General features: G+C 33.2%; 1 protein-coding gene across 1 annotated transcript in view; it reads left to right on the forward strand.

Annotated features, from left to right (window-relative positions):
• Window positions 1–5,221: 5,221 nt before the first annotated feature.
• LOC149426496 (uncharacterized) overlaps window positions 5,222–27,072 on the forward strand; it is an 88,524-nt gene continuing 66,673 nt past the window's right edge. The window contains exons 1-2 of the mRNA XM_089631436.1: window positions 5,222–5,402; window positions 5,668–5,736. Of these exons, the coding sequence (XP_089487562.1) occupies window positions 5,685–5,736 (52 nt within the window). The 5' untranslated portion in view covers window positions 5,222–5,402; window positions 5,668–5,684. The remainder of the gene's footprint in view (window positions 5,403–5,667; window positions 5,737–27,072) is intronic.

Raw genomic sequence — 27,072 nt, forward strand, 5'->3', positions numbered from 1 at the left:
TATCAGTCAGTCTATGTTTTTTTAGTATTACCTTTAAGATCGTTTTCTGTGCGGTTTCTATGTAATTGACAGTCGAGTTTGTTGCTCCTCCCCAAGCAATAATTCCATATTCTATTATTGATTGGCAAAAAAAATTACCAAGGCTCTCTGAGTATAATTTTGACGAGTTGCTAGGGTACAAAATAAAATTTAATTAAGTTTAAAATGTGAAAGTTAATGTGTCATGAAAATGCATGCGATGTGATTTCAATGAACAGAATGCTCCAATGAATAAAAAAGCTATTTGCGTGGCCCTTCGGGGGGGTGAGTTGATTATGGATGTACGGTACATTGTGCACATAGTACCTAAGCACCTACCCAATCACTAAGTACTGGCGAATCAACGCGTACTCATTCAATGAACTCGAAGATACGTATACGATACGTAACTCCATTAATGGAGGACTGAACGCAGTTGAAGCAAACAAAAAATTGTCCAAAGAAGCGAAGCTAGCAGTCCACAATGGAGTGCTGGTACCTACCCTGATATATGGCAGTGTGGCGTGGAACTGGCAGAAAAAAGATGAAAGTAGACTGAATGTTGTAGAAATGAGATTCCTGAGGTGTATGTGTGGTATATGTGGTATATGTTACGCAAATGTGAATGGTAGCAGAAGTCGGGGACGTCTGAAGAAGACGTGAATCAGATACTTGAGTCGGGCCATGTCAAGAGTCAGACTGATAGAAGAGTATGCATGAATGTGAATGAGGCAAAGAGTGTCTGCCAAGACCGAGTTGTTTGGCAGTCCGTCCTCTTTGCCTACCCCTGCAGAAGCGGCGTGATGGTTAGTTAGTTAAGATACGTCTTGTAAATAAGCACATAGTTAACTAATTTTAATGCATGCAATGCATATGCAATGCGAGTAGGCAGGTACTGTATTCGACACACCCCTAGCTGCGATACATTTACTGTTGTAACTCTTTTCTATTTTCTTTTATATATCGACTGCGGTTTGGTAAATCCCTTCAAAAGTCACAAAATGAAAAATTCACAGAAGACGATAAAAACGAATATTTACTAAATACAAATAATGAAGTTGATAAGAAAGTGGTCATAAGTTTTTCAAAATATTGCAATTTTATTTATTATTATAAGAATTTTCAGGGTGGAGTAATTTCATCTATTCTATAAATAGCCTTTATAAAAAGGAGATTTAAATTTAATTTTTAGTTTTGAAAATGCCTTAATCAGCAAAAAATATATTGACCGGGTTGTACTTTGAAGGATAAACTATATGTAACCATCAAAAAGTAACGTTCCCAAAAATGGGACTTGAAGGGTTTTACCAAAAAACAGACGATATTAATTTATGGAACATTTTTATTTATTTAAATCGCAAGTGTACTTAAGTAAATAATGAAATCAATATATTCTACCAATTCCATTTGGCTGGTGATTGCCACATTGTCATAGGAGCTAAGGCTAACAGCCACCCTCCCTCACCCCCTAATGACATCAACAGCTCTATAAAGCTGCAATGCATAATATCAACCTAACTTGGTAGGTGATTACTACCCCCACATAAATGTGTTGGCAAATATTGCACACCCTTTACTGGCTAGTGGGTTTGGCGAGGGTGTGGAACTCGAGTTTTACAGGGTTGGTCTTTAGCAAAGACAATAATTTATTATTTTACATTCATTCAATGTACGGAAACGAATATTTTTTTCATGGTAGGTACATATTTATCCGCAATGATTAAATGCACAATCAACTGTTTCTCCAACACACTAATAAGGAACTTGAGTTAAAATATTATGACTTAAAGAAACATAGATCAACAAAAGGAAGACAAGGCACGATCAAGTGAACCAGATATTTGAGTAGGGATAAGAGTCAGAATAAAATAAGAGAATGTATGAGACGATGTTTGAATTTTAATGAGTCTAGGAATGTTCGTCAAGACCGAGTTGTTTGGCGGTCCGTCCTCTGCCTACCCCTACGAGGAAACGGGGTTATGGTTAGTTAGTTGTTACCGAAATTGGGATGGTCACTCCGCATAAGTTGGTTTGCTCTGGTCTGATTCGCGTGTCTATTAATTTAAATGTCTATGTTATACACTATAAAAATAACAATATTATGCTATTTTCTCAAGTAGTTGGTATAATGATAAAAGGTACTTAAAGAGAAACCTTACCTTGACAACTACCAACGTACTAACATACTTACCTGTATATGGTTTTATCATTATCATTATTTTCTACTTAATATTTTCTTACATTAGTGTGCAGATACTGTATTTTCCCAAGGATACAGATATAATGTAAAAAATAAAACATATACACACAACACAAAAAACACGCAACACGCACAAACACATAAATCATTATAAATGCCAATTTACATTTTCTTTTAATATTTTTCTTTTAGTGTGATAATTATATTTTAATTTTTAATCTTTATTTTTAGTTTAAATTTATCTTTATTTTAATGTTGTTTTTCTTTTTTTTTTTAAATGTATAAATTCTTATATTATAAAATGGGGGCCTCAGCACGGGTAAACAACCCAGTGAGGCCAACATTACTGAATTAAAATATGAAATATTGTAAAATAATGTATCAACAATAAAAAAATAAAAAAATGTAAAAAACCCAAAGTGGGTAATAAAAAATAGGATGAAATCTGAAAATTTTTCATAAATATTGATATGTTTGCTAAAAAAAATAAGTTCTAATGTATTAAAGTAGTCATATTTAGTCAATGTACCAGTGCGATATATCATTATAATGTAACAATATGCCCAATTTTTTTACTAATGTGGTGAGATACAATAGGTGATAAGTTAATTGGCCGCTCTGAGAGTTGGTGATTGAGTTTTTTTTAATCTGTAATATTTTTAAAGATAAGTTTGGTTATTTATGAACAATTCAGTTATTCTGATTATTATAGAGATCATAAACACATCATATATTCATATGTAAGAACAACCTTGCTTAGAGCTTGTTTATAAACACAGCCGGTTGCAAGATAGATTCATAAAAATGTGGCTTCAAGCAACAATTATTATATGTATTACGCCGAACCACACGGTAAAAACTTAAGACAAATATTTATATATTGTAATTTATGAGTATATTTTCTTATCTCGACAGTGGATTGCGCTTGTAATGCTTTAATCGCCGGGATGAAGATTGATGAAGTAAATCATTCCAATCAATATTTTTTAATAGCAGGTATGTACATTTATAATTCTGCATAAATAGGTTGATTCTTTTCAATTAAGAAACGAAGAAAAAAAAAATTAACGTACCCTTGTTTTATTTACACATTAAAATATATAATTAAATATTGAGAAGAAGATTTGAAAACCTTTTTTGATGTGCTTAAACAAACAAACGACCGATTTAAGTTGGTACATAAATTTACTGCACATTTAAGTGCAAAGAATATCCACCTAAAAACGCTTTTCCACAATTTTTATTTTTTTAATTTGTAATAACATAGTAGGTTTGTCAAGATTTTTTTTTTTTAATAATTACCATAAACTCAGACAAAATTGTAAACGCTGCCTCTAAAATCGCGGAAAATTGAATTATTTTATGGCCTTTATTTTATAATTAAAAACACAAATAAATAAAGTAGCATATATCCGTACTAGATATTTTCTACTCCCTATTATTATTTTCCGACTTTATGTCCGGGTTAAATCTTCCCCATAGGAAAAACTAAACCCTTCCACACACTTTTCCACAAATGATCATCTAGTCAATCAACATTGTAACAAGTGCCTTATATAAGCAAAATAAATACAAAACAATACAAGAACAACACGTCAACTCACCAGAGATCAAATGGGAAAATAATTCACCGACTCCAGATATTTTCATATCAGAGGGTTCGGCTCGGTAGAACTTCTAACTGGATCTATAAATCCTACTGATCCCTCAACATAAATATTTCAAATTTTTTTCGTAATCCTACATGTATGTAAAATGACTGATTTTTGCATTTTTATATTTAAATTTTTTGATAGATCTAATACCCCAAAATTTTTAATGAGAGAGCTAGGTATAATGCCAGTAGCAGAAATAACAAATGGTAATATTTTTATAGTCTGAGAATGCCAAATTCTTTTTATTTCATTTCCTAAATCTATGTATTTTCTTATTTTTTCATTAAGAGATTTTTGAATATTACAGGAATTTGGAATAGCGACATCAATGAAAGAAGTTATTTTTTAATTTTGTCATATAAAACTATATCGGGTCTATTATGACTAATCGTTCGGTCTGTTGAATAGTTTTATCATAATATATTTTATAAAATTCGATTTCTAAAAATGAATTTGGCTCTTATTCATAATATGGTATTATATTACGGCAGCCAATCAACTTATGTTTAGTTACAAAACTTTGGTGAATTATTTTTAAAACTTGATTTTTTTAAAATTATTATTCTTATTATTACTATTAAAAATATATTATTCTATTCTTCTTAAGATAGGACAACTTCATTAAAAACCCAATAAAGGCCAAAAATATGATTTATTTCAATGCACAGACACAAATACAAAATTTATCCAAAAGACAATACGATTTCACTGTTAATCTTCGGAACTGAAGCCTGGTAGCTTGGCAGAATTCACGTGTAACGAAGTCGGCTATCGGGCCTAAGACTTCAGTTTCGAAGATTAACTGTGAAATCATGTTTTCTTTTGGATAAAATTTATAAAATAGGTTTTTATTTAAGACATTGACTGCTGTGACTTATTACTTGAGCATTAAATATTCTCAAATTGATTGACGAAATGAAAAAGAAAAAGCTATACAAAATACAAACAATATATTTCTCGAAATCTGTCCTCGTTACTACTATTCGGTTTGTTATTCAATCCACCCACTGTATTATCGAACTTAGCAGGATCAAATGATCAGAAACAAAACAAAAGGGTGAGATGGTTCCGCCCAAATTTGCCAGGCTCTAGTTTCGCAATGCGTCTTGGCCAAAAGCATAAATGCCATCAGAAGCACGCTGACCCCATTCTGGTGTTGGAGGGTGAACGGGGGTTGGCGGGTTGTGCGGGCGCTAGGGCGGGGAGAGAGGGGCTGTCGGCGCCAGGGCGGCGGGGACTCGAGGCACCCCTCTGCCCCATCTCCCCTCGCGAGTCTATCCCGCCATCCAAGCAAGCCGTGGACCTCACCGCTCACCGCTCACTCCTCCTCGACCTCTCATTCCGTGCTGAAGTTATTCCGTGAAGGACCAACACAGAATCTGTGACGCATCACAACAAATAATTCCCGTTTTGATTCGAGTTATCGCGGTTATCAATAGTGTCAGATGCAATTTCATCACTAAATATAAATTAGTCATTGATTTTTGCTAAAAATCTCTGTGGAATTAACCTCGTTATTTGACTCATTGGTAAATACTGATCTTAATATCTAATTTAGATGATAACGAATAATGACTGATGATTTCAAATGTCTATTTATAACACCACAATAACTATAAGATAAATGATAAGTGTCAAGAATTTGAAAACGTGATGAGTGGCGACATTTTTCAATTGTTATTGAGATTCGATCCGAAATCTTTTGATGTGGAATTTTTTCAAGTGAATCAAATTAGGTGATTGTTAAACAAATTAATTTAAAAGTAAATATTAATAATACTTGTTAATTTACAGATTCACCTAGCAGAATCATGACAGCATCCATCGCCAAACTCGCTTTCCTCATTTCTCTACTCCACTCCAGTAAGTTAAAACTTTCTTTCTGTTTTCCATCTTATAACCTTTAATGAATTCAATTGTATAAAGATGACATGAGTCATAATGAATGCCATAAATGCACCATTGGATGCAAATCGTCAGGTAATAATAATTGACTGTCCTAGAACGGGAGACCTTCCTAGTTGGACAGTCAAAATCTATGCTGTAATATTTTTGTAACAAACAAATAAATAAAAAAAATAAACGAGGCGAGATAAGCAAAATAAATTGTTACGTCATTGTGGTGATATTGCCATGTTGTTTTTTGGTGAAAATACGCCATATACTAAACCATTAATATTACACACAAATGTCATGAGATAAATATTTAATTATTATTAAACAAACCGAGAAAGGCACACACTAGAATTTTAATTATACAACACTTCTACGTGTACCCATTTGAATTATTATTAAGTGGAAAAAAATATACCTTTAAATTATTTTCCACTTTTTTACAACGTTTTATTTTAATTTTTTTTTAAATTAATTAAATAAAGTTTACTTGCTCACGCCGGGAATTGAACCCTCGACCTTACTAGTCCGGTTTACTAGTCGACAGCCTTACCTCTCGACCATGGGGACCGTTTTATTACTTACCGTTCATGTTGAAGTGCTTAAAGAGGGGTCAAATTCTATTCGTCAAAATATTGTTTCTTATTGAACAGAAGGTACCTACGATTGGATTGATTTAGTTTTCGAAAAATAAGTTTTATTCGTATTAAAGATTACTTCGCTGAACTAAAAATGGCGTAAAAATTACTAACAAGTTTGACAGATTTCCTCCATTATGGTAATAAAGATTTATTATCAATATTATGTTTGATCAACTGACTGAAATTTTCTCAATAATAAGAAATGAGTAGCATGATCATATCTCAGAAGTGTCTGATAGATAGTTAATTATCTTTATAACATGCGACAAATGAAAAATGTTTAACTAATTTTATTAGGTAAATATATATTTAAACATAAAGAAAATGTCATTGAATTTGCGATATGTTCACTCAAGATAAAGCAACATCAATAGTTGTGTTTTCGCAGGAACATAGATAAGATATAAGATTTCCATTCTGCCCCTCAGAGATAAGCCATTAACTTTTACAATCGTTTTCTCAAATTCTTGACGGTTGTTTTCACCTAGAGTGCGATACATATTGGCAAATAAAAAACAAAAATTAAAAAAATATTTAACCCTTCTAGCGTTTGGGTCATACTCGTATATGACCGTGCTTCCATATTTTATACAAGTATTTTTTTTTTCTATCAAGCGGAAATATTTTATTTTTTTGAAATTAGAAAGAAAAATAATTATTCTTTCCAGTTTGTCACAAATATTCATACTAGAATCAGTTAATAAAATCCTAAAAATATCCGAAATGAATAATTCATATTTCGCGCCGCTATCGTAACAATCGGTTTATTTAAAAATTATTTCTTATTTTTTTTTATATAAACGAGATAAAAATAAAGCTACAGTTTTCTTACAAATTGCCAAACAAAAAAAAATGTGTCTTTGAAAAATCGAGTTCTCTAATTTGTTATATGATTGGAGAAAAAAAATTATTAAAAATTTGGTTAGTATTTTTGACAACATTTTTCACGGTAGATATTAAAATTTAATTAATTAGAAATAGCAATGTTTATTTTCAATGCACTCAACGGAAAAATAATTTTATCTAGTTTCTAAAACAGTATTTGTTACAGAAAAATAAAAAAAAAAGATTTATGCTATATATGTAGAAAACATTGCAAATGTGACGAAAGTACTGAAGGGTTAACATCATAAAAAAACAATAAATAATCACAAAAAACCTACAAAATAATATACCTGTTATGACAATTTTAAATGTCCTAAAACTTTGCGAAGGAAGGAGGTTAAGAATAACCTGAAATTGATTTGTATTTACCAATTTTTTTATGTTTAAGTTTATATGGCCTCGTAAAAAATACATTGCATTTAACTATTGAGAACGGGTTTATTCACGGAATTTGAACAATTCATCAAATTTTAAAGTTGATTTTCAAGTTCTGTTCAAGTTCTATTCTTATATAGGTCTGCCTTAGTATTATTGTGCGTCGTGACAATTGTGCGTCGAAAGAGATTACTCTCATCTCGCAAAATACTTTTTAATACATTTACATTTGTGTGTATTGTACATTTGTGTATTTTTTCTTTTAAATAAAATTATCCAAAACCTACAAAAAAACATATCCGATAATTTCGTGAATAAAACAGAAACTTTTCGGTAAAACCGATAGTGGATTTCGTAGATACATTCATAGTGATAAACTGTTTAAAGTTATTTGTGCTCAATTAGTGCAAATATAAAAAAAATCGTGATATAAAAACTCGATACGGCGACTTTTGTTTTGATTTACATAGAGCTAGACCGATTGCCCACCTACGAATTTTCAGGCGCAAAGCTGAACAGAACTAATACTTTGTTTCAAACATTGTTTTTTTTTTATGTGTCCTTATAAAGTAGTGTTTAATAATGAATCGTCCTAAAAAACGACACATAAGCACCATGATGTCTCCTAGTCCAGAGGATATAGGAGGAAAGTGCGTCACGATTGTGGATGCGGATGAAAACAGCTCGGTTACGTCATCCAAAGGCTCGGACGTCACCGAAGCGGAATATCCTTGCGCTTCAGGAGTAGATGTGCTCAATGAAACCCAAGCACATTTGACAGCTCTTCAACTTGTGTTAGCAGAGAAGCAATCTAAGGTCTCAAAAGACCAGCAGCTGAGGATCGCTAGAAACGTATCGGAAGTTTTCAGATCCGTATCTCAGCTGTTGTTGGAGCGCGAGACGATGCGTGCGGATTTAGCTACAGTTACAGCACAACTTAGAATGGCAGAAATAAAAATACGCCACGAGAAGAGGGAAAAAAGGCACCTTGAGCAAAAAATCATACAATTAGAGTCTGATCTCGGGCCTGTAATGCGGAGAGTGGCAGTGGCAACGGAGGCTACCCTCTCTTTTGCTGACATCGCCCGAAAACAGCCATATGATGCTCACCAACCCCCACCAATCACTCAACAAGGACATCGCGTCGAACCACCAAGACCTGCCGTTTGCATCTTTCCAACGGATGCGGACGCCACAAAGGACAGTGACGGTACGAAAAAAATGATTGAAGATACAATTCGGCCATCTGAACTAGGCGTTCGGGTCACGGGAATAAAAAAAATAAGAAATAAAGGTATCTTGATAAATACGGCAACCACGGGCGAACAACAAAAGCTATTAAATGCACCTTGCTTCGACAACTCGAGCAAACTGAAGGCCCGCCTACCGTCAAAGCGTCTACCGAGACTGATATTCTTTAATGTTCCCCGGGACCTGACCGACGAAGATTTTTTAAGGATGGCGCTCACTGGTATTCCCAACGTTGAAGACATTGAAGAAACTATTGCAGGCTGTAAACTAAGTCACCTGGCTGGTGCTCGCACAGGTAACGCTTGTCACCGTATCTACGCAGTACCCGCTACCATACGTAAATTTCTAGTCGAGCAAGAGAAAGTATTTATAAGCTGGACTATTTGCCGCGTCCGAGATTTTATTGGCCTTACTGTCTGCACCAAATGCCACATGATTGGTCACTCATACAAGTATTGCAGAGATACCAAACCCACATGTGGACATTGTGCTCAACAGAATCATACTGGTGAGTCCTGCCCAAATTCCACCATCAAACCAGTTTGCGCGACATGCACCAGATTTGGTAAGCCTGCTGATCACTCAACTGGAGATAGGGACAACTGCCCGGCCTAAATCGCTGCACTCAAAAACGACCTTGCAACTATAGATTATGGAGTGTAACATACATGAGCATAAGTGCCTCACCATCGAGAATTATAATCCCGTGACGAACTGTCTACGAATAATGTATATGAACGCGAGAAGCATCCGTAATAAGTTTGATGAGATCGAAGAAAAAGTAAGAAGTTCGCGGTACATTGTACACGTGCTCGTCATTACGGAAACGTGGCTTAAGATTGGAGAGGAAAAGTTTTACTCCCTGAATGGTTACAAAAGTGTTTTTGCTTCTCGCCCCAACGAAGGAGGAGGCGGCGTAGCAATATATGTGATTGATACTATGAAGTGTGCAATTATTGAAAATTTCTCAAATGAAAATTCCTTTTTAGGTATAACGCTTAGTAGCAGTGATAGGAAACCAGTTAACATCTATGCTATCTATCGAAAACCCAACACAAATATGCAGGATTTTCTAATACATCTAGAAAAAATACTGAACGAAAGTAGACAAGATACATTAATATTCGGAGACTTTAACATTGACATATCCATATCCACACACTCTTCATTAAATTTTTGCAACATCTTACAATCTTACAATTTTTCAATACATAACAAAACATTTCCCACGAGAGTCACTGATACAAGCTGCAGCTTAATAGATCACATCTTATCAAATAGGCAAAACATTCAGACTACTATATCGAATATTGATGATCCACTTAGTGACCATAATATACTTATTGTTGATTATAAGAACAACTTAAAAAAATGTTTTAATAATAGAACCAAATCCCGGATTACGAGACCTATCATCAACAGTATGTCAGTAAAATCCTATCTTCTTGATAACAATTTCACGATCAACTTAAGCAACTCAGAAGACCCTTTTAAAAGTTTCAATTATCACATTAAAAAGGCAATAGAATCAGGTACAACTACATCAAAAACAGGATTAAGAAGTCGGGTACAACTGAATACTCCGTGGTTTGATTCCAAATTAAATACATTAATCAAAGAACGAAACCAGATTCACAAGCAGTGGAAACAAGACCCTGGTAATCTTACTCTTGTAACACTTAAAAAGAGATTGAGAAATACCATTACTAATTATAGGCGAAATCTAAAACACGAATATTATGCGAACAGCTTTCAACAAAACCAAAATAACCCCACTAAAACCTGGAAAATCATAAACTCTATTCTATCAAACCGAACACATAAACCAACTAACGAAATAGAATCCCTCGTGGTAAATGACTGCGTAATTAAGGATCCGAGCCAAATAGCATCCGCATTTAAGAGTTTTTTCTCTCAATAGGAAAAAATCTAGCAGCTACCATTCCGTCATTCCCGGATGACTGTAATACCGTATTTGTGGAACCGAAGGCTTGCCAATCCTTGTACATGGCTAGGACAAACAAAGATGAGGTACTGAGGATCATCTCTAAAACTAAGCTGAAAGCAGCACCGGGACTCGATGGAGTAACACCATCAGTTCTTAAGACTTGTAAAGAAGAATTAGCGGGTCACCTTACAGAACTTTTTAATTGGTCACTGTCCTCGGGAAAGTTTCCAAATGAATTAAAGTTAGCGAAGATAATACCTATACACAAAGGAGACTGTAAAACATGTATCTCTAACTACCGTCCTATATCACTTCTATCGGTTTTTTCAAAAGTATTTGAGACCATAATCAAAGATAGACTCCTAAAATACATATCTGCGAATAATATCCTTACACCACAACAATATGGCTTTCGGAAAAATTCTAGTACTCAATGTGCCGCCTTTGATTTTATCTCCAACCTTCAACAGTATATAGACCAGGGTGAATATGTGGCAGCCATATTTATAGATCTCAAAAAAGCCTTTGATACGGTCGATCATGAAATACTCTTAAAGAAATTGGAATATTTGGGAATTGTTGGGAAGCCCCTAAATCTCCTCCGAAGCTACTTAGATGATAGATTTTGTCTTGTTGAAGTCAAAGGTGTCTCGAGTGGCTTAGGTAAAATCACATGTGGAGTGCCACAGGGATCAATTCTTGGGCCTCTGCTTTTCTTGCTATATGTCAATGACATAACTAAATGTGGTATCTCTGGAAACCTCCAACTTTATGCGGATGACACTGTAATCTATTATCACAGTACAAGCCTGAGTGACCTGGAGTCTCAAATGAATGTAGATGTCTCAATTCTAGCTAATTGGCTGCGTATTAATAAATTGAGCCTCAATATAAAAAAACGCACTACCTAACTTTCGGTAATAAGGATTATGTGCCCATGAATATCACACTTGGAACTGAGAAGCTCCAAAATATAGAAGTCACGAAATATTTAGGGCTATTAATAGACTCTAAACTTTCGTGGAATTCCCATGTTGAGCATGTGAAATCTAAAATATCCCCAATAACCGGCGTACTGTACCGACTCCAAGGTCTTCTCTCTACATCTCTACTACGGGCCACATACTATGCGATGATTCACTCCCATCTGAGTTATTTAGTTAGTATCTGGGGCACTATTACTAAAAAACAAATATCAGAAATACAAGTGATTCAAAATCGAGCAATAAGGAATATCTACCGTCTACCGTGGGATACACATATCAAAGATATATATTTAAAGACAAACATACTTCCTTTTACAGTTCTACCTAAATACAATATCACTTGTACAATATTACAAATCATACATAGATCCTCACACATCACACACTAACATCAAACCAGCATTTAATTCAGACATACACCAGCACAAAACACGGTCCCAAAATCTAATACACCTAGCATCGTCTACCCACACAACAAAATTTGGTATTAACTCATTACAATATATTGCATATAGACAATACAATGCATTACCTAATGAAATAAAGCAATCAGTAACTAACAAAAAAATATTAGTTAAAACGCTTAAAGATTATTTCCTGAAAATGTTTTTAAACCAGTGAATTTTCGCTCGCTTTCATATGTTGGTTTACTATGTTTCATGTGTATAGATGTCTCTCAGTATTTCTAAAATCTCTATTCTTAACAATGTATTTTTCCTTTTTTATTTATTTTTCTTTTCCTTTTCAAAATGTTGTATTTTTTTAAAAGTGTAATATCCTTGTAAAATGTATTTTATGTGTCTGTACTTCCCGTAATGAGTTTTATCTCAACTCATTGGGAATAATGTGTTACTTACCATGTTTTTTGTAATACATTATAAATAAATAAATAAAAAAAATAAAAAAAATTATAATTCCGGTCACGAACCGTTACATGGGAGATGCATAATCATTGAGAATTGTCTTTGATGTACATAGTCGATTGTTCGAGTATGTATTTGCTATCGTTTAGTGTATACATTTTTTGTTTCAAGTATAATGTATCAGTCGATACATCAGAAATGCCATAATAATTTCATATCATTTTGTGTAGGTACATTACATTAATACTTCGTTTGCAAAAGTTTCTGGAAATGATACATTTTCGTTATATCACTGTTACTCGAAAAAATCAACTATTTTTTTTTTTTTAAATTTTACTTTATGTGGTTTGAATGAGGATTAAACCTTCCTCCCCGGGACTGGGGTCAACACCGCTAACACTAAACCAAATCCTAAATGAATAGAACTGACATTTATTTCGTAAATTAACTGCTGTGAATATTTAATTTATTAAATATAATTATATCCGATTTCAGAAAAAAATGCTTGTGTGCATGTGTACCACCAATAGAACAAAATCATTGTCATCGACAACTAGTCTATTTGCCGAGTTCAGCTCGATCCAATGTCGAGAAGTGGGTAAATTTCCATGTCCAAGATACTATTTCATTCATTCATTCTTTATTAGTTCATTTATTTCATTTATCACCTGCTTGAGTCTGTGCAAAGGAGAGCGATCCGTCTGATTGACAATCCGTTGTTAACAGACCGATTGCCTTCTCTGATGCATAGACGCAATGTAGGCATGCTGTGTCTGTTCTACAGGTATTTCAATGGAGCCTGCTCCAAGGAGCTAGCAGCATTGATTCCTGATGCACCGGTGCACGTGCGCGAAACTCGACGGACACGAACTGAACACCCGTTCACGGTTGACGTTGGCTTCATGAGAACGGGCCGTTTTTACGACTCGTTTTTGTGTAAGTCGGCTCGTATGTGGAACGAGCTACCGGCATCTGTTTTTCCTCCCTCCTATAATCCGAGCCTCTTCAAGGCCCGCATTAACAAATCCCTTCCTACAGCCCCTACCTTACTCCGCCTCACAACGTCGCCCAACCGGGTGGTGACATAGTTCCCCTGTCTGTGCACTGCACAGGCAGGGACACTCTTGTGAGGTGTCACATAAAAAAAAAAAAAATAAAAATTATTTATTCATTCAAGAAAACAAAAGTGAAATTCATGAACAATTCATCAAAAGGAGAAGATTTTCTGAGCTAAACAAAAGGTAATAAAAACATTATTTCGTACTTTTGGATTAAAGAAGAAAAATAAGTTTTCAGGTTTTCTCATCTATTCAAAACTGGCAGTTCTTTTTAGGTTATTAGCGCAACTCGTTTGTGGTGGACCCCTGTATCTTTTTTTTCAATGGGAAAATGCAGCCCATTTTTTATTGTTATTTTTTATTTTTTAATAATGACCTTCTAACTTTAATACCCGTTTATTTTTATATTTATAGTTAGTTTTAATAGTAAATTTTTTTTTTAAATTTTTATTTTTTGGGTGTCCTAAAAACGCATCGAATCTACAGACGTGACCCGTGACGTCACCGATAACCAGTATCAATAAGAATACTTTTTTTTTCAACCGACGCTTTATTTGTATGGGGTTCAAGATGTTTTTTTATTTTTAAAATACCCATTTCATTGATGAAAATGTTAGCATCTCGCGACTAATTTTATCGATTTGAATGAAAGTGCAAAAACGCATCCATGACGCGCTTGATAAACAATTTATAGACGTTGAAAACCTGCATTCAAATATTTTAATCGGTTCAAATATGAATGTGGATCAGAGTTGCCAATGCATACGTTCTAATATACCCACAAGAGCTTAAATTGATTTTTAAATTCCTCACAAAATCCTTTAAATTCAAAATAATACAAAATTCTATTGAAGTCAGCATTGTTTTTATATTATCTTGTCATTTTCGAAGTTTTTCTTTTAATTCAATCATTATTTCATTAAACAAAAACTTTTTTGAAAATTTACTGCGAATAAATACGAAATACAGTGCGTTCTCATAACGATAGTTAATTCAATTCTTCAATATGGTTGGATAATCAAGGAATGTCCAAAATCCAATTCAGGGAATTCTCCACGAATCGGCAACACTGATGTGGATGTTGTTGACTATGTTAACCATTGATATATTACTTACGTAGACTGTCTGTGATTTAAGTGTAACAACCAAACGATGTATTTTAATGGATGGTATGTTATTAGTTTCTTTGATGATTTATAAATTCTCCGTATAATATATATCATAATTGATAAGTTATGAGTGTCAATGATTATTTTTTGATTTGATAATTATTTCAATTACACACTTATTACAGGGTGTATCGGCACGTACCCGAAAAACTTTAACCAGCTATTCCTTAGCATATTTGGAGTAAAAAATCTTATGTGCACTTTGCTGTCCGGTAACGTTTTTTTTTAATAAAAAATTTACTATTCATATTTTCACCACATGTCACCACTGTTTAATCCTTTGTCAAAGTTTGAAAACCCATCTGGCAAATATTTTATTCGAATTCCGTTGTAATGCACGTGTGTACCTATATTGGTGCACTTTTACAATTACAACGAAATGGCACGGCACCATTCGTCTCATTTTTAACTATTATTATTTAGTGTGTGCGAAAGAGCGAAGACGCTTTTTGACATACTTGCTTATAATAGCTGTTGAACACGAAACACAATGCCAATGACAGTGATGTAGTGTAGAAATTTTAATTTTTTTTTGTTTTTAATTGAAAAAAAAATGCTACCGGACAGTGCCCATAACATTTTTTACTCCAAATATGCTAAGGAATAGCTGGTTAAAGTTTGTCGGGTTAGTGCCGATACACCCTGTATAGACACCTGTCTATTCTATTTTGTCATCAGTCATCAGTCATTAATACGTGAGCCTAGCAGTGAGACAATAAACACTATAGCAGTGACGGGAAGGCCCGAAAACATTATTAGTCACAATTGATTTCATGCACTTGTTTGCTCTTTTAAATGCTGCATTATGTAATTATTTAAGAATAAGACAATACCCTCTTATAAATTTAAACAAAACATGAAACAGAAAAAGACACAGAAAATAAAAAAAAGTTAACGATTCACTAGGGATAGAACTCAGGATGCTAGTGGGGAACGGCTCATGTGCATTGTGTGGAATGTCTGAACGAAGCTATGAAGCATTACTTATTAGTGTATTTAAGTTTTAGATCAAAAAAATCTACATAAAAAATATTGGAATTTCCTTAAGGCGAAGCTTAATGCCAAATCACTATTTTGATTAATCTTTATAACGAATTGGTGTTCATTATGAATACCAAAAAATATGCTTTAGATAAATTGAAGCTTTTTTTATCGTTCCGCTTGAGTAGAATACAAATAAAATAATAAATTACTCAATAAAAAATATAAATGTAAACTACTAAAAAGAGTATATTTTCATTAAAAATGTATGAACGCGTAGAAAATAACTTTAAAAAAATACTGTATTATAGCTAAGATTATCTGTGATAGTTTCACTTGATTAACTTTTGCTTTCTTATAAAATTATTCACAAAATAAATAAAAACCACAGACATAGGAATTAATAGACGAGAAGATAATGGCGAGGGGTAAAATCAACTGTTGAAGAACGAAGGGGGTGAAGCTGACTGTGATTCGTCAATAAATCAATCTGACAGTAAATAGGCATCTCGCATTATAATATCACCATTTACTTCTTAAAAGTAAAATCTGCTTTTGAATGAATAGACTTTTTTACATGGGAGCGCAAATTACTCGCCACGTTATGAACAAATTTGCGAAGTCCAAATTCGGCAAAAAAATTCGGTTCTATTTTCAGAGTCGAATATTTCGTTTAAGTATTTAGTTAAGACACTTTTATAAATGTTCATAATTTACTTCCCAGCAACCAACCAGCTTTGTGTTTCGCGTCCAGACATGTTTCTACAACTGATCCATATTATACGATGTGAATATGCTTAAAATAAAGTAAAATAATGCTTATATATCGCACCTCCGGTGCTAAACTGTCACTTATGCAAGTTTTGTCAAAATTGATCTAAGTATGAGAAAAAATAACTAATGTACATCTTTACTTGGTGTGTCATCGTCGTTTGTGTAGTGCGTATAATTTCCGCGTGAGGGTAGTTATGTCGTTATGGTTTTGGTGCAAATCTAACCTCCACTGGGAGAAACAACGTTTGATTGGTTAGTTGCGCGCGGCACCCCGCACGAATAGCAGTCTCCTGGGGCTACAACGCCACTAAGGTAATTATGACAATTCATTTTTATGATTTTGGAGCAATAACAACACTTAAGTTGGTTATGACATGAAATAATAAAGATACTTGTGTACGTAGTGACATTGTTTCCCCAACCCTTATGTTTTATGGTATAAATTTTTTGTTCGATTAACAATTGTGACAATGTCTCAATTCTCTTGCCTTGAAGCATCAAGTGGATTCAATATATACTGATTTTTCCAAAGCATTTGACAAAGTTAGGCGACATATCCTTGTACAAAAATTAAGTATGTTGGGTATCAAGGGTAATCTGTTAAGTTGGATTGAAAGTTATCTTAGTAAAAGAGAGCTATGTGTCAAAATAAAATCTGTGGAATCTTACATTTTCGAAGCCACAAGTGGGGTCCCTCAGGGGTCTCACCTGGGACCAATTCTTTTTTTGTTATTTATTAATGATATTGTTAGCATATTTAAAGATGTAGAAGTTCTTCTTTTCGCGGATGATTTGAAAATATATAAAACAATACGCAGTTTAGACGATTGTTCTACTTTGCAACTTAATTTAAATAAACTATATCGTTGGTGCATCATCAACTCTCTGTTTCTTAATATTAAAAAATGTCAGGTCATTCGTTTTTGTAAAATACGAAATCATACAATTTATGAATATTCGCTTAATAATGTAAAATTGACAGCTGTCACTCAAATCAGGGACTTGGGTGTTATATTTGATGAACAGTTAACATTCAATCCGCATATAAATGAAATCACAAATAAAGCCCTAAAAATGCTTGGGTTTATATGTAGAACCGCATGTGACTTCAAGTCACTAGAATGTTTGAACACACTGTACACATCTTTAGTAAGAAGTCAAGTAGAGTATAATTCGCCTATTTGGTCCCCGTTTTATAAAGTACATTCCAACAATATTGAAAGGGTACAACACAAATTTTTAAGATTTATTAACTTTAAACTAAATATTCCAATCCAAAATATAAATTATATCCAACTCATGCATCAACTAAATTTGATTACGCTATCAGATAGGCGAATTATCTCCGACCTTGTTCTACTAAATAAAATTATTAATTATAGAATCGACAGCCCTGAAATTCTTGCCACAATAAAATTATTTGTACCTTCCAAAAATACGAGACAAAATTCCACCTTTTTCTGTAACAATTTCAAATCTAATTATCATGCGCACATATCGTTAAATCGAATACAAAATTTTGGTAATAAATTTGGTAATGTTGTTGATATATTTAGAGATTCCGTAGCAGTGCTCAAACGAAATCTACATAAACACTTTGCTGATATGTATGACTTCTCCACTCCATAGTAAAAAACCCATTTTTTAGCTTCTGTTTTTTCACTCTTTTCTTTTATGACTTCTTTTATGACTTTTTAACTTTAATATATATGTTTTAACTTTACAAATTAATATTGTAATTTAAATAACAATTCGAATATGATTTTAAGTCCCTATAAATGCTGATTAATTTCAATCCATTTATTTTTCTAAGTAAGTAAAAAAAGAAAAAAAAAACTGTTCTCCATAATGGTATTCTGTATTATTTGTAAAACATTTATGTACTACAGATATAATAACTATTTTATTTATATATGTACGTAAACTTTTCAATGTCACATAGTTAATGTAATAACACTAATAACAATGTATGTAAAAGCCCAATGGGCGTTTAAATAAATAAATAAATAAATAAATAAATAAATAAATAAATAAATGTTCCTGATTCGTGGGGCGAAGAAGAATGGTAAGCCATTTGTTGTAAAAGAAATGAATTACGGTGATTTCTTTGATTTGAAGTCACTTGAGGAAAACATGAAGTTCAATATAGCAAAAATTTAAACGGAGATGTAATCAAAACTGGTGATATTAAATGCATTAAATTCACAAAGAATTGTGAAAATTACCAATATCGAACAACTTACAAAACTGAAAACTGGGAGGAAGCAAAAGCTATAATTCAACCAAGAGGAAAAAATTTACGCGGAAGTAGAGGCAACGCCCAAAGAATAGATGACATTCCCTTCAAGCAAGCATACACTTCAAAAATACCAATTACAGAACGCAAAAAGCGTGATTTATTGCAATTAGTGGAGGCAAATATCATACCAAGATACTATGAAAGTTTCTATAATGATATCATTTAATTTTCTTGTGCTTCTAACATTCTATAAAGTCACATTTCCACTTGCAGGGAAAACAAGTTTATTGAAACCACATCGTTAAAGACTCCCTGATTTTCTTGGGAATGTGGCAATAAATTTAAGGTTTTTGTTTTTTTAAGAGTACCCAATTAGTACAAAATTAATGCTAATTAAAATAATAAAGACATTGTATTTGTTTGATACTGTTGTTAATTGCGTAATTATAGTATTTAAATAGGAACCATACGTGACCAATGACTGATTTAATATGAAACATCGCTGAAAACCGTTCGTAAAATGGTAAGAAGACTGAGATTAAAAATTCTGATTAATAGTAAAGTTCTATATGTAGAATTAAGAAAGTTTGTTATACTGCTTTGATATTTTAATTAATAAAACTTTAGAAAAGTATGATATCGTGTTTTGATTGTTATGACATAATTGCCTGGTAAATTGTTTTCTAGTGCCATAATGTCACTTCTGGGAGGGTTGTAAATTTAAAATGTTTATATTTTTTTATTACAAAGTTGTGAGACGTTTGCTTTTACTTTGATATGAAGTTTAAAGTTGTAGTTTAAATAATTACCAGTTCATTTTTTAGACAAGAAGAACTATACATTATAATAGGATGTCGAATTTTCAAACGCTTCTCCTGAAAAATTACATTATTTGCATAAGTGACAGTTTAGCACCGGAGGTGCGATATATGGAATGTAATACGACAATTGGGTTTATTCTCTTTTTCACATCTATTTTTACAAGTTTTCATAGCATTAGGTCAACATTTTGCCGTGTTATTTCGTAAAATGAACCGATGATGCCTCGACCATAGTTCGCACAAGAATGATGACGTCACGTTTTCAAATTTCACTTGAGGCCATACGCGAGCACAGCCGGCTCCAATGGAACCGGTATGGGGAGTGGGGATAATACGCTTTTAATCACTTAGGGCAGGTCTACTAATATTCATATGTATATGATAAAAACCCGTTTTGCGCTTGAAATCGAACGTCTGTAGACTCCGTTTGTCAAGCGATTTTAATGCCTATTACCTACAATATAAGGCATACCAAGAATATACACTTTTTGGCTTGTTGCTTCCTCTTAACTTTGAATGACATCTTTCAATAGTTACTGCGGTGGAAGTGCGCATTTCTTTAAAACAAATCAAAAACGTAACAGGAATATAAAATGCATACTCTTCAAGGTAACATTAAATAAAACAAAACATTAATAGAAAAAAATGTATAATGGCACAGTATAAAGAGACAATAATAGTAGGTAAATTTACACACCAGGTGAATCTTATTTATTAGTATTAAATTTTAGAACTATTAGAACTTTATTAATTATAAATTATTCGTATAACTAATTATACTTGTACACACTCATGCATACTAAAAAACACGCTGAAATTAAAACGCACTGAATTAAAATATATTCTGTATTAAATATACTTAACTTTCATAAAACACACTGAAAACATACTGTCTTAAAATATACTTAACTGTCATAAAACGTACACATTAGCAGTAGAAAAATCGAAGATAAGGTCTGTATCTAATTAAACTCTAAATTTAAAACATTAAACATATCAAAATACTACAAATATAATGTTCAGTTTCGTTTTAATACACATTATAGCAACATGGAATTATAGCAACAGTATTATCTGTGACAGTTTCACTTGATTAACTTTTTGTGCTTTCTTATAAAATTGTTCACAAAATAAATAAAAAACCAGTTTTGTGCTTAAAATCAAACATTTCTAGACTCCTTTTGTCAAGCGGTTTTAATGCCTATTGCCTACAACATATGGTATACCTAGAATATACACATTTTTGGCTTGTAGCTTCCTCTTAAGTCTATGTCACTTGCAATACATTTTAAAAAAATAGTTTTTATATTAAACCGCACAAGAATCCCAACAAGCATCAATTACTCGCCTGAAATATCCTTACAAATTGAAAATATCTCCCGAGTAAAAATAAATGCCGCCGACGGGAATTGACCCCGCACCTTCTGAAGTCCGGTCAGGTGTTCTGGACCACTGAGCTACGTCTGAGTTCGATTCTTATCGGCGGCATTTATTTTTACTCGAGATATTTCCAATTTGTATGGATATTTCAGGCGAGTAATTCATGCTCATAATAATTTGTTATCCTTGTCATATAAACATTAGTATATTATTAAAAATAATGAAAAAATAACAGCTCACAACCAGCAAGTGTTACTCACTTATTCGACATGAACAGTTGTTTGTACGTTAGCGATCAACAGTTGTGCTCGGGAACGATGACAAGTTACCGACATTATCGATAACACCTTTATTAATAGCCCGTGCTAGATATTTTGAACAAGGCATTGTTATGGCCCATCTACATCGTTGAAAGTATGAGCTTAATGCATTATAAAAATCAAAACTTCAAAATTATATTATTAAACATTCTACTTTCGGTTGTCGGTGCATGGGTGCATGCGTGACTGATGTGAAATATGGGAGTGTAATGCTAAAAATATACAATTGTTGATAAAATAACTTTTAATTAAAAAAAATAGAAACTAAACTAACTAACTAACTAACCATCACGCCGTTTCCCCGCCAAATGCCAAATAACTTGCTTCATTCACATTTATACATCGTCTCTTACATGCTCTTCTATTATTCTGACTCTTGACATGGCCCGACTCAAGTATCTGATTCACTTGATCGTGCCATGTCTTCCTCGGGCGTCCCAGACTTTTGCTACCATTCACATTTGCGTCATATATTCTCTTAACACTCTTTTCTTCTCTCATTCGCTCAACATTCCCAAACCATCTAAGCTTCCCTTTATTAAACTTACTTATTACTCTTATCAGCCTTGCATTCTTTGCAGATCTCCACATTTCACACACCATCACATAGTTGTACAACACATACGCCTCAGGGATCTCATTTGAAACTGATATATTATAATCATAAAAATATATTCCATAATTATTTTATTGGTAACATTTTTTTTTAAATATTTATTACATTTGTTTAAATTTTTGACAGGTGTCGTATTTTTCAAGTTTACTTAAACCCGAAAGGTACATTAATTTCTTCTTAATTTCAGCAGATCAAAGTTATTTACGTTGCACTTACTATAGGTTAAGAGTTCGTAAGTGAGTATGATTTTTTAGGAATCTTTGATTGTTGCATTTAGCGATTAATTAATTTTCTAAACTTTTGCTGATAGGTAAATCAATGAAAATGTCTTTCAATCCAAAACATCTTGATGAGACAACTTAATTTTTTACACAAGCGGGAAACTGGTTAATCTACATAACATAGAGAAAAAAGCTATTCTTTCGATCTCATGAGCATTTTAAAAGACCTTAAAAAGCTGATAGAAAGGTTTCTAGGTTTCTGGCAGGTGCCAGCACCGAGTTTTTTCAAATTTAACGTAAAGGAACTCCAACTTCGGAATCAGTTTACTCAAAACTAAATCTCAAATAAAAAATAAATAATTCAACAGTTCGCTTGTACTACGAGTTTCCGAACACCGTGTAAATTTGTAATATTTCTGAATTCCGTTGAAACGTATTTTTTACTTCAGACTGCTTTTTTTTTTTTTTTTAATGCACGAATGCACTGTTTTGTATGACGCTTACGATGCTTTATATGACGCTTACGATGTTTTATGACGCTTACGATACTTTATATGAGGCTTAAGATGCTTTATACGATCCTTACGATGCTTCATACGACGCTTACGATGCTTTATATACACTTACGATGCTTTATATGACGCTTACGATGCTTCATACGACACTTACGATGCTTTATACGATGCTTACGATGCTTTATATGACGCTTACGATGTTTTATGACGCTTACGATACTTTATATGAGGCTTAAGATGCTTTATACGATCCTTACGATGCTTAATACGACGCTTACGATGCTTTATATGACACTTACGATGCTTTATATGACGCTTACGATGCTTCATACGACACTTACGATGCTTTATATGATGCTTACGATGCTTTATATGACGCTTACGATGTTTTATGACGCTTACGATACTTTATATGAGGCTTAAGATGCTTTATACGATCCTTACGATGCTTCATACGACGCTTACGATGCTTTATATGACGCTTACGATGTTTTATGACGCTTACGATACTTTATATGAGGCTTAAGATGCTTCATACGACGCTTACGATGCTTTATATGACACTTACGATGCTTTATATGACGCTTACGATGCTTCATACGACACTTAGGATGCTTTATATGATGCTTACGATGCTTTATATGACGCTTACGATGCTTTATATGACGCTTACGATGTTTTATGACGCTTGCATGCTTTATATGACGCTTACGATGCTTCATACGACGCTTGCGATGCTTCATATGACGCTTACGATGCTTCATACGACGCTTACGATGCTTTACATGACGCTTACGATGTTTTATGACGCTTGCGATGCTTTATATGACGCTTACGATACTTCATACGACGCTTACGATGCTTTACATGACGCTTGCGATGCTTTATATGACGCTTACGATGCTTCATACGACGCTTACGATGCTTTACATGACGCTTGCGATGCTTTATAAATAAATTTCATAAAATGAAACATGCTTTTATTATGGACTTCGGTTGCTGCATTCCATGCGATCTTTTGTCAGTCCGTGTGATTTAAAGTTGAGTTGAGTTGAGTTGAGTTGAGCAGTTGAGATGCACGCACATACCATTAAAAAATATAAATGAAAATTAATAATATATGATTAATGTAAATTTATAATTAAATTACCAATTCTTTTTTTTTTTTTTTTATAGTGAATACCTCACAAGAGTCCCAACTGCTCCCGTCTGGAGCCAGTGAGACTATGGCATCCCCAATTGGGGGATGTTGTGAGGCTGAAGGTAAGTGGGGAAGGGAAAGAGGAAGGTGGGGAAGTACCTGGCTATTCAGATCTAGTCACTAAACACGGCTAAAGCCATTTGGAGCAACGTTTCAATTCTGAATGGTGGTCTTACACCAGGGCGATACTGGTAGTATCTTCCACTCTGGAACGTGCCGCAAATATACTATATATTATTTTAATTAATTAATAAGGAAGTTGAGTCCATTTTTTTTATTTTTTTTTTATCAATGTTCGCATTCAAACTTAAATACTGGTATTTTTTTTTTTTTTTTTTAAGTTTGTTTTCATAGTTAAATTAATTCTCAAAGTTTAAATTTTATTAAGCCCGCCAAAACGAGCGGAATCCGAGCGGTAACAGGCGGGGTGTAGTGTGACGTCATTAGAACTGTGAAAACCACGTCGCTCAAGCATTTTGTATGGAAAAATTTTTAATTCTTCAACAAGGAATTCCAGTAATTTTTTTACCAATGTTAACCGTCTATTACAATTGATGTTATTAAAAAAAAAAGAAAATTGATTAAGATTTCATAGTAAAATTAATATTTTAAGTTAGAATATTTGCTTTTCACGCCCGATACGGTGCTTGTACGGTATTGCCGTCGCTACTTGTTGACGTTCCCCGCGCGAATTCAGGACCACCGCGCAGAAAAGTAGAGACCAAAAGTAAAATAACGGTTTACAGCCCAGTTCACTGTGAGACTTTTCTGAGCGGCCGGCGGCCTGAAGTGTATCACATGCTATGTGACATGTATAATAATAAAAACTTCTAAGTTATGCAATAAACAACATATTATTATAAAGCACTATACGAATATGTATCTTTAGAAATCCATTTCATATAATAATAATAACAAATACGTACATATATTTGACAAACCCAAATAAACCTTTGGCCTATACACCTCTCTCATCTAAACCGACCATCTCTCATGTAATAGAAAGAGATGCACCATAGGTGAGCCGTTGTACGTACAAGTCACGACACATGTGACGACAGAATTCTTTCGACCAATCGTGGAGCGTATACAGTCTATTGCTATTGAATGCTTTTTCAAGAACGTTTAACTAATTCTAAGAATAATAATATAGAAATATATTTATATATTTAGAATCGATATTTTTTGATCTACATGAACATCTTTTTTATAAGTCAAAATATTTTTCACTCAACTTCCTTATTGTGAAATAACACAAATTAATCAAATAAAATTTATTTGCGCACGCCGGGTTCGAACCCGCGACCTTCGGAATGGCAGTCCAATGCGTTACCACTGGACTATGCCGGCCGTTTCAGTTATTATTCATTAATTCAGTTAGCTTCAATGTCTAAATCTCGTAGGATACTGTGAGTTCTGTAAATACAGAACTTTGATGTTCACCAAATCATTTGATACGTCATACATACATTAAGAACACTCACAGGGAAAATTATATTGAAGTCAACGGGATTTGAACTTAGGATGTTTTGCTAAATATTGTCATACACGGGAAACATTTTTTATCTGTGTTAAGGCACCTATTTACGCTTGATTGAGTAGGTATTTTCCACATAAAACAACGAGTGATTGCTATAATATTGTAAAAAATTTCTGGGCAATAAATACAAAATAAATTTCTGAGAACAACGGTTATCTTGATAATCAACATTTTTAATAAATTTTAATCATTACATTGCACAAGTCGTTTAATAACATGTAGGTATCAAAATAAAAAATGAATTGTGACATTTGATTGGGCACTAAAACACTTGCAGCGATAATGTCTCTATGAATGTTTTTCTGTCAACTTTAATATTGGCAACGCATTTAAATCATTATCACAACACCAAATGCTTAAAATATTTGATTTTCAAAATATTTTATTTATTGCAGTTAAGATAGGTATTACAGTAAATTAGAAAACACGACATCCTCATGCATAAGCATGTATTCTAATAGTACCGAAGTAAAATCACTTTAGCAAAATAACCATATTACTTACGTAACCATCACACAACTTCTCCACGGGGGTAAGCAGTGATATTGAATTTACACACATTAAACTCATTCAATTCATTTCTATAACCACCAGGTACTTTTCAACTTTCCTTCACCCCATCTCATTCCACATACCACTCCTTGCAGCCTCACAGCATACCCAATTTGGCAATCCTGGTTTTTGCGATATTCACATAAAAAAATTCTAAATTTTATTTTCGATATGTTAAAACATAACAACGGGGCAGTCTCGCCACAGGAAACCCTTATCTAGATTAATATATCAATATCTGCTGAATTGACAAAATAATAATAAAGATTGTAAATATAACTGTCTGATATGACAGGTGGATAAAATTAAGACATATAATTGAAAACACGAATATAAAATCTGTAATCTTCTCGATTATAATGAATACTATCGGATCTGACGTTAGATCGAATGATTTATTTTATTTTTGAATGCATTATAGGCGCAATTGAAATTGATAATAAATAATGTATTTCGTTAAGATATTAAACTGTGTGATTAACATCAAGTTTACGACATTCCAATCAGCTCATCAAACAAAGTCTAATATTGGCACCTACAGAAGTCGATATTACAAATCGATTCATGTTATAACATCATGCACGAGTAGGTATACTGAATGCTTCTGATATTCTTGTGATTAAGCAATGTAATTACTGGGGAAATGCATGTTGCTTGGCGTCCTAAAAATAATTTAGGAAATTTCTCAAGTTGTCTTCTACACATTAAATGTGCTGAGGACAAATAAATTAATGGGCTAACCGTAAAACAAAGTTTTTCTTTTATAATCACACATCTATTTTTTTTTAAATAGATGTAATAGTTTTTTAAAAATAGATGTATATAAAATATATATATATATATATATATATATATATATATATTTGTTTGACTTAGGATTGAACCGTTTCTCCCCAGATACTGGCTCTTAAGTGCTGTGAAATTTTAAAAATAAATTTCAGAGAAATGCGTATGTGTGCGCGTGTGTAAG

The sequence above is a fragment of the Hesperophylax consimilis genome, chromosome 1, assembly GCF_061612785.1.
Source record: "Hesperophylax consimilis isolate HC1 chromosome 1, BYU_Hcon_1.0, whole genome shotgun sequence".
Lineage (NCBI taxonomy): Eukaryota > Metazoa > Arthropoda > Insecta > Trichoptera > Limnephilidae > Hesperophylax > Hesperophylax consimilis.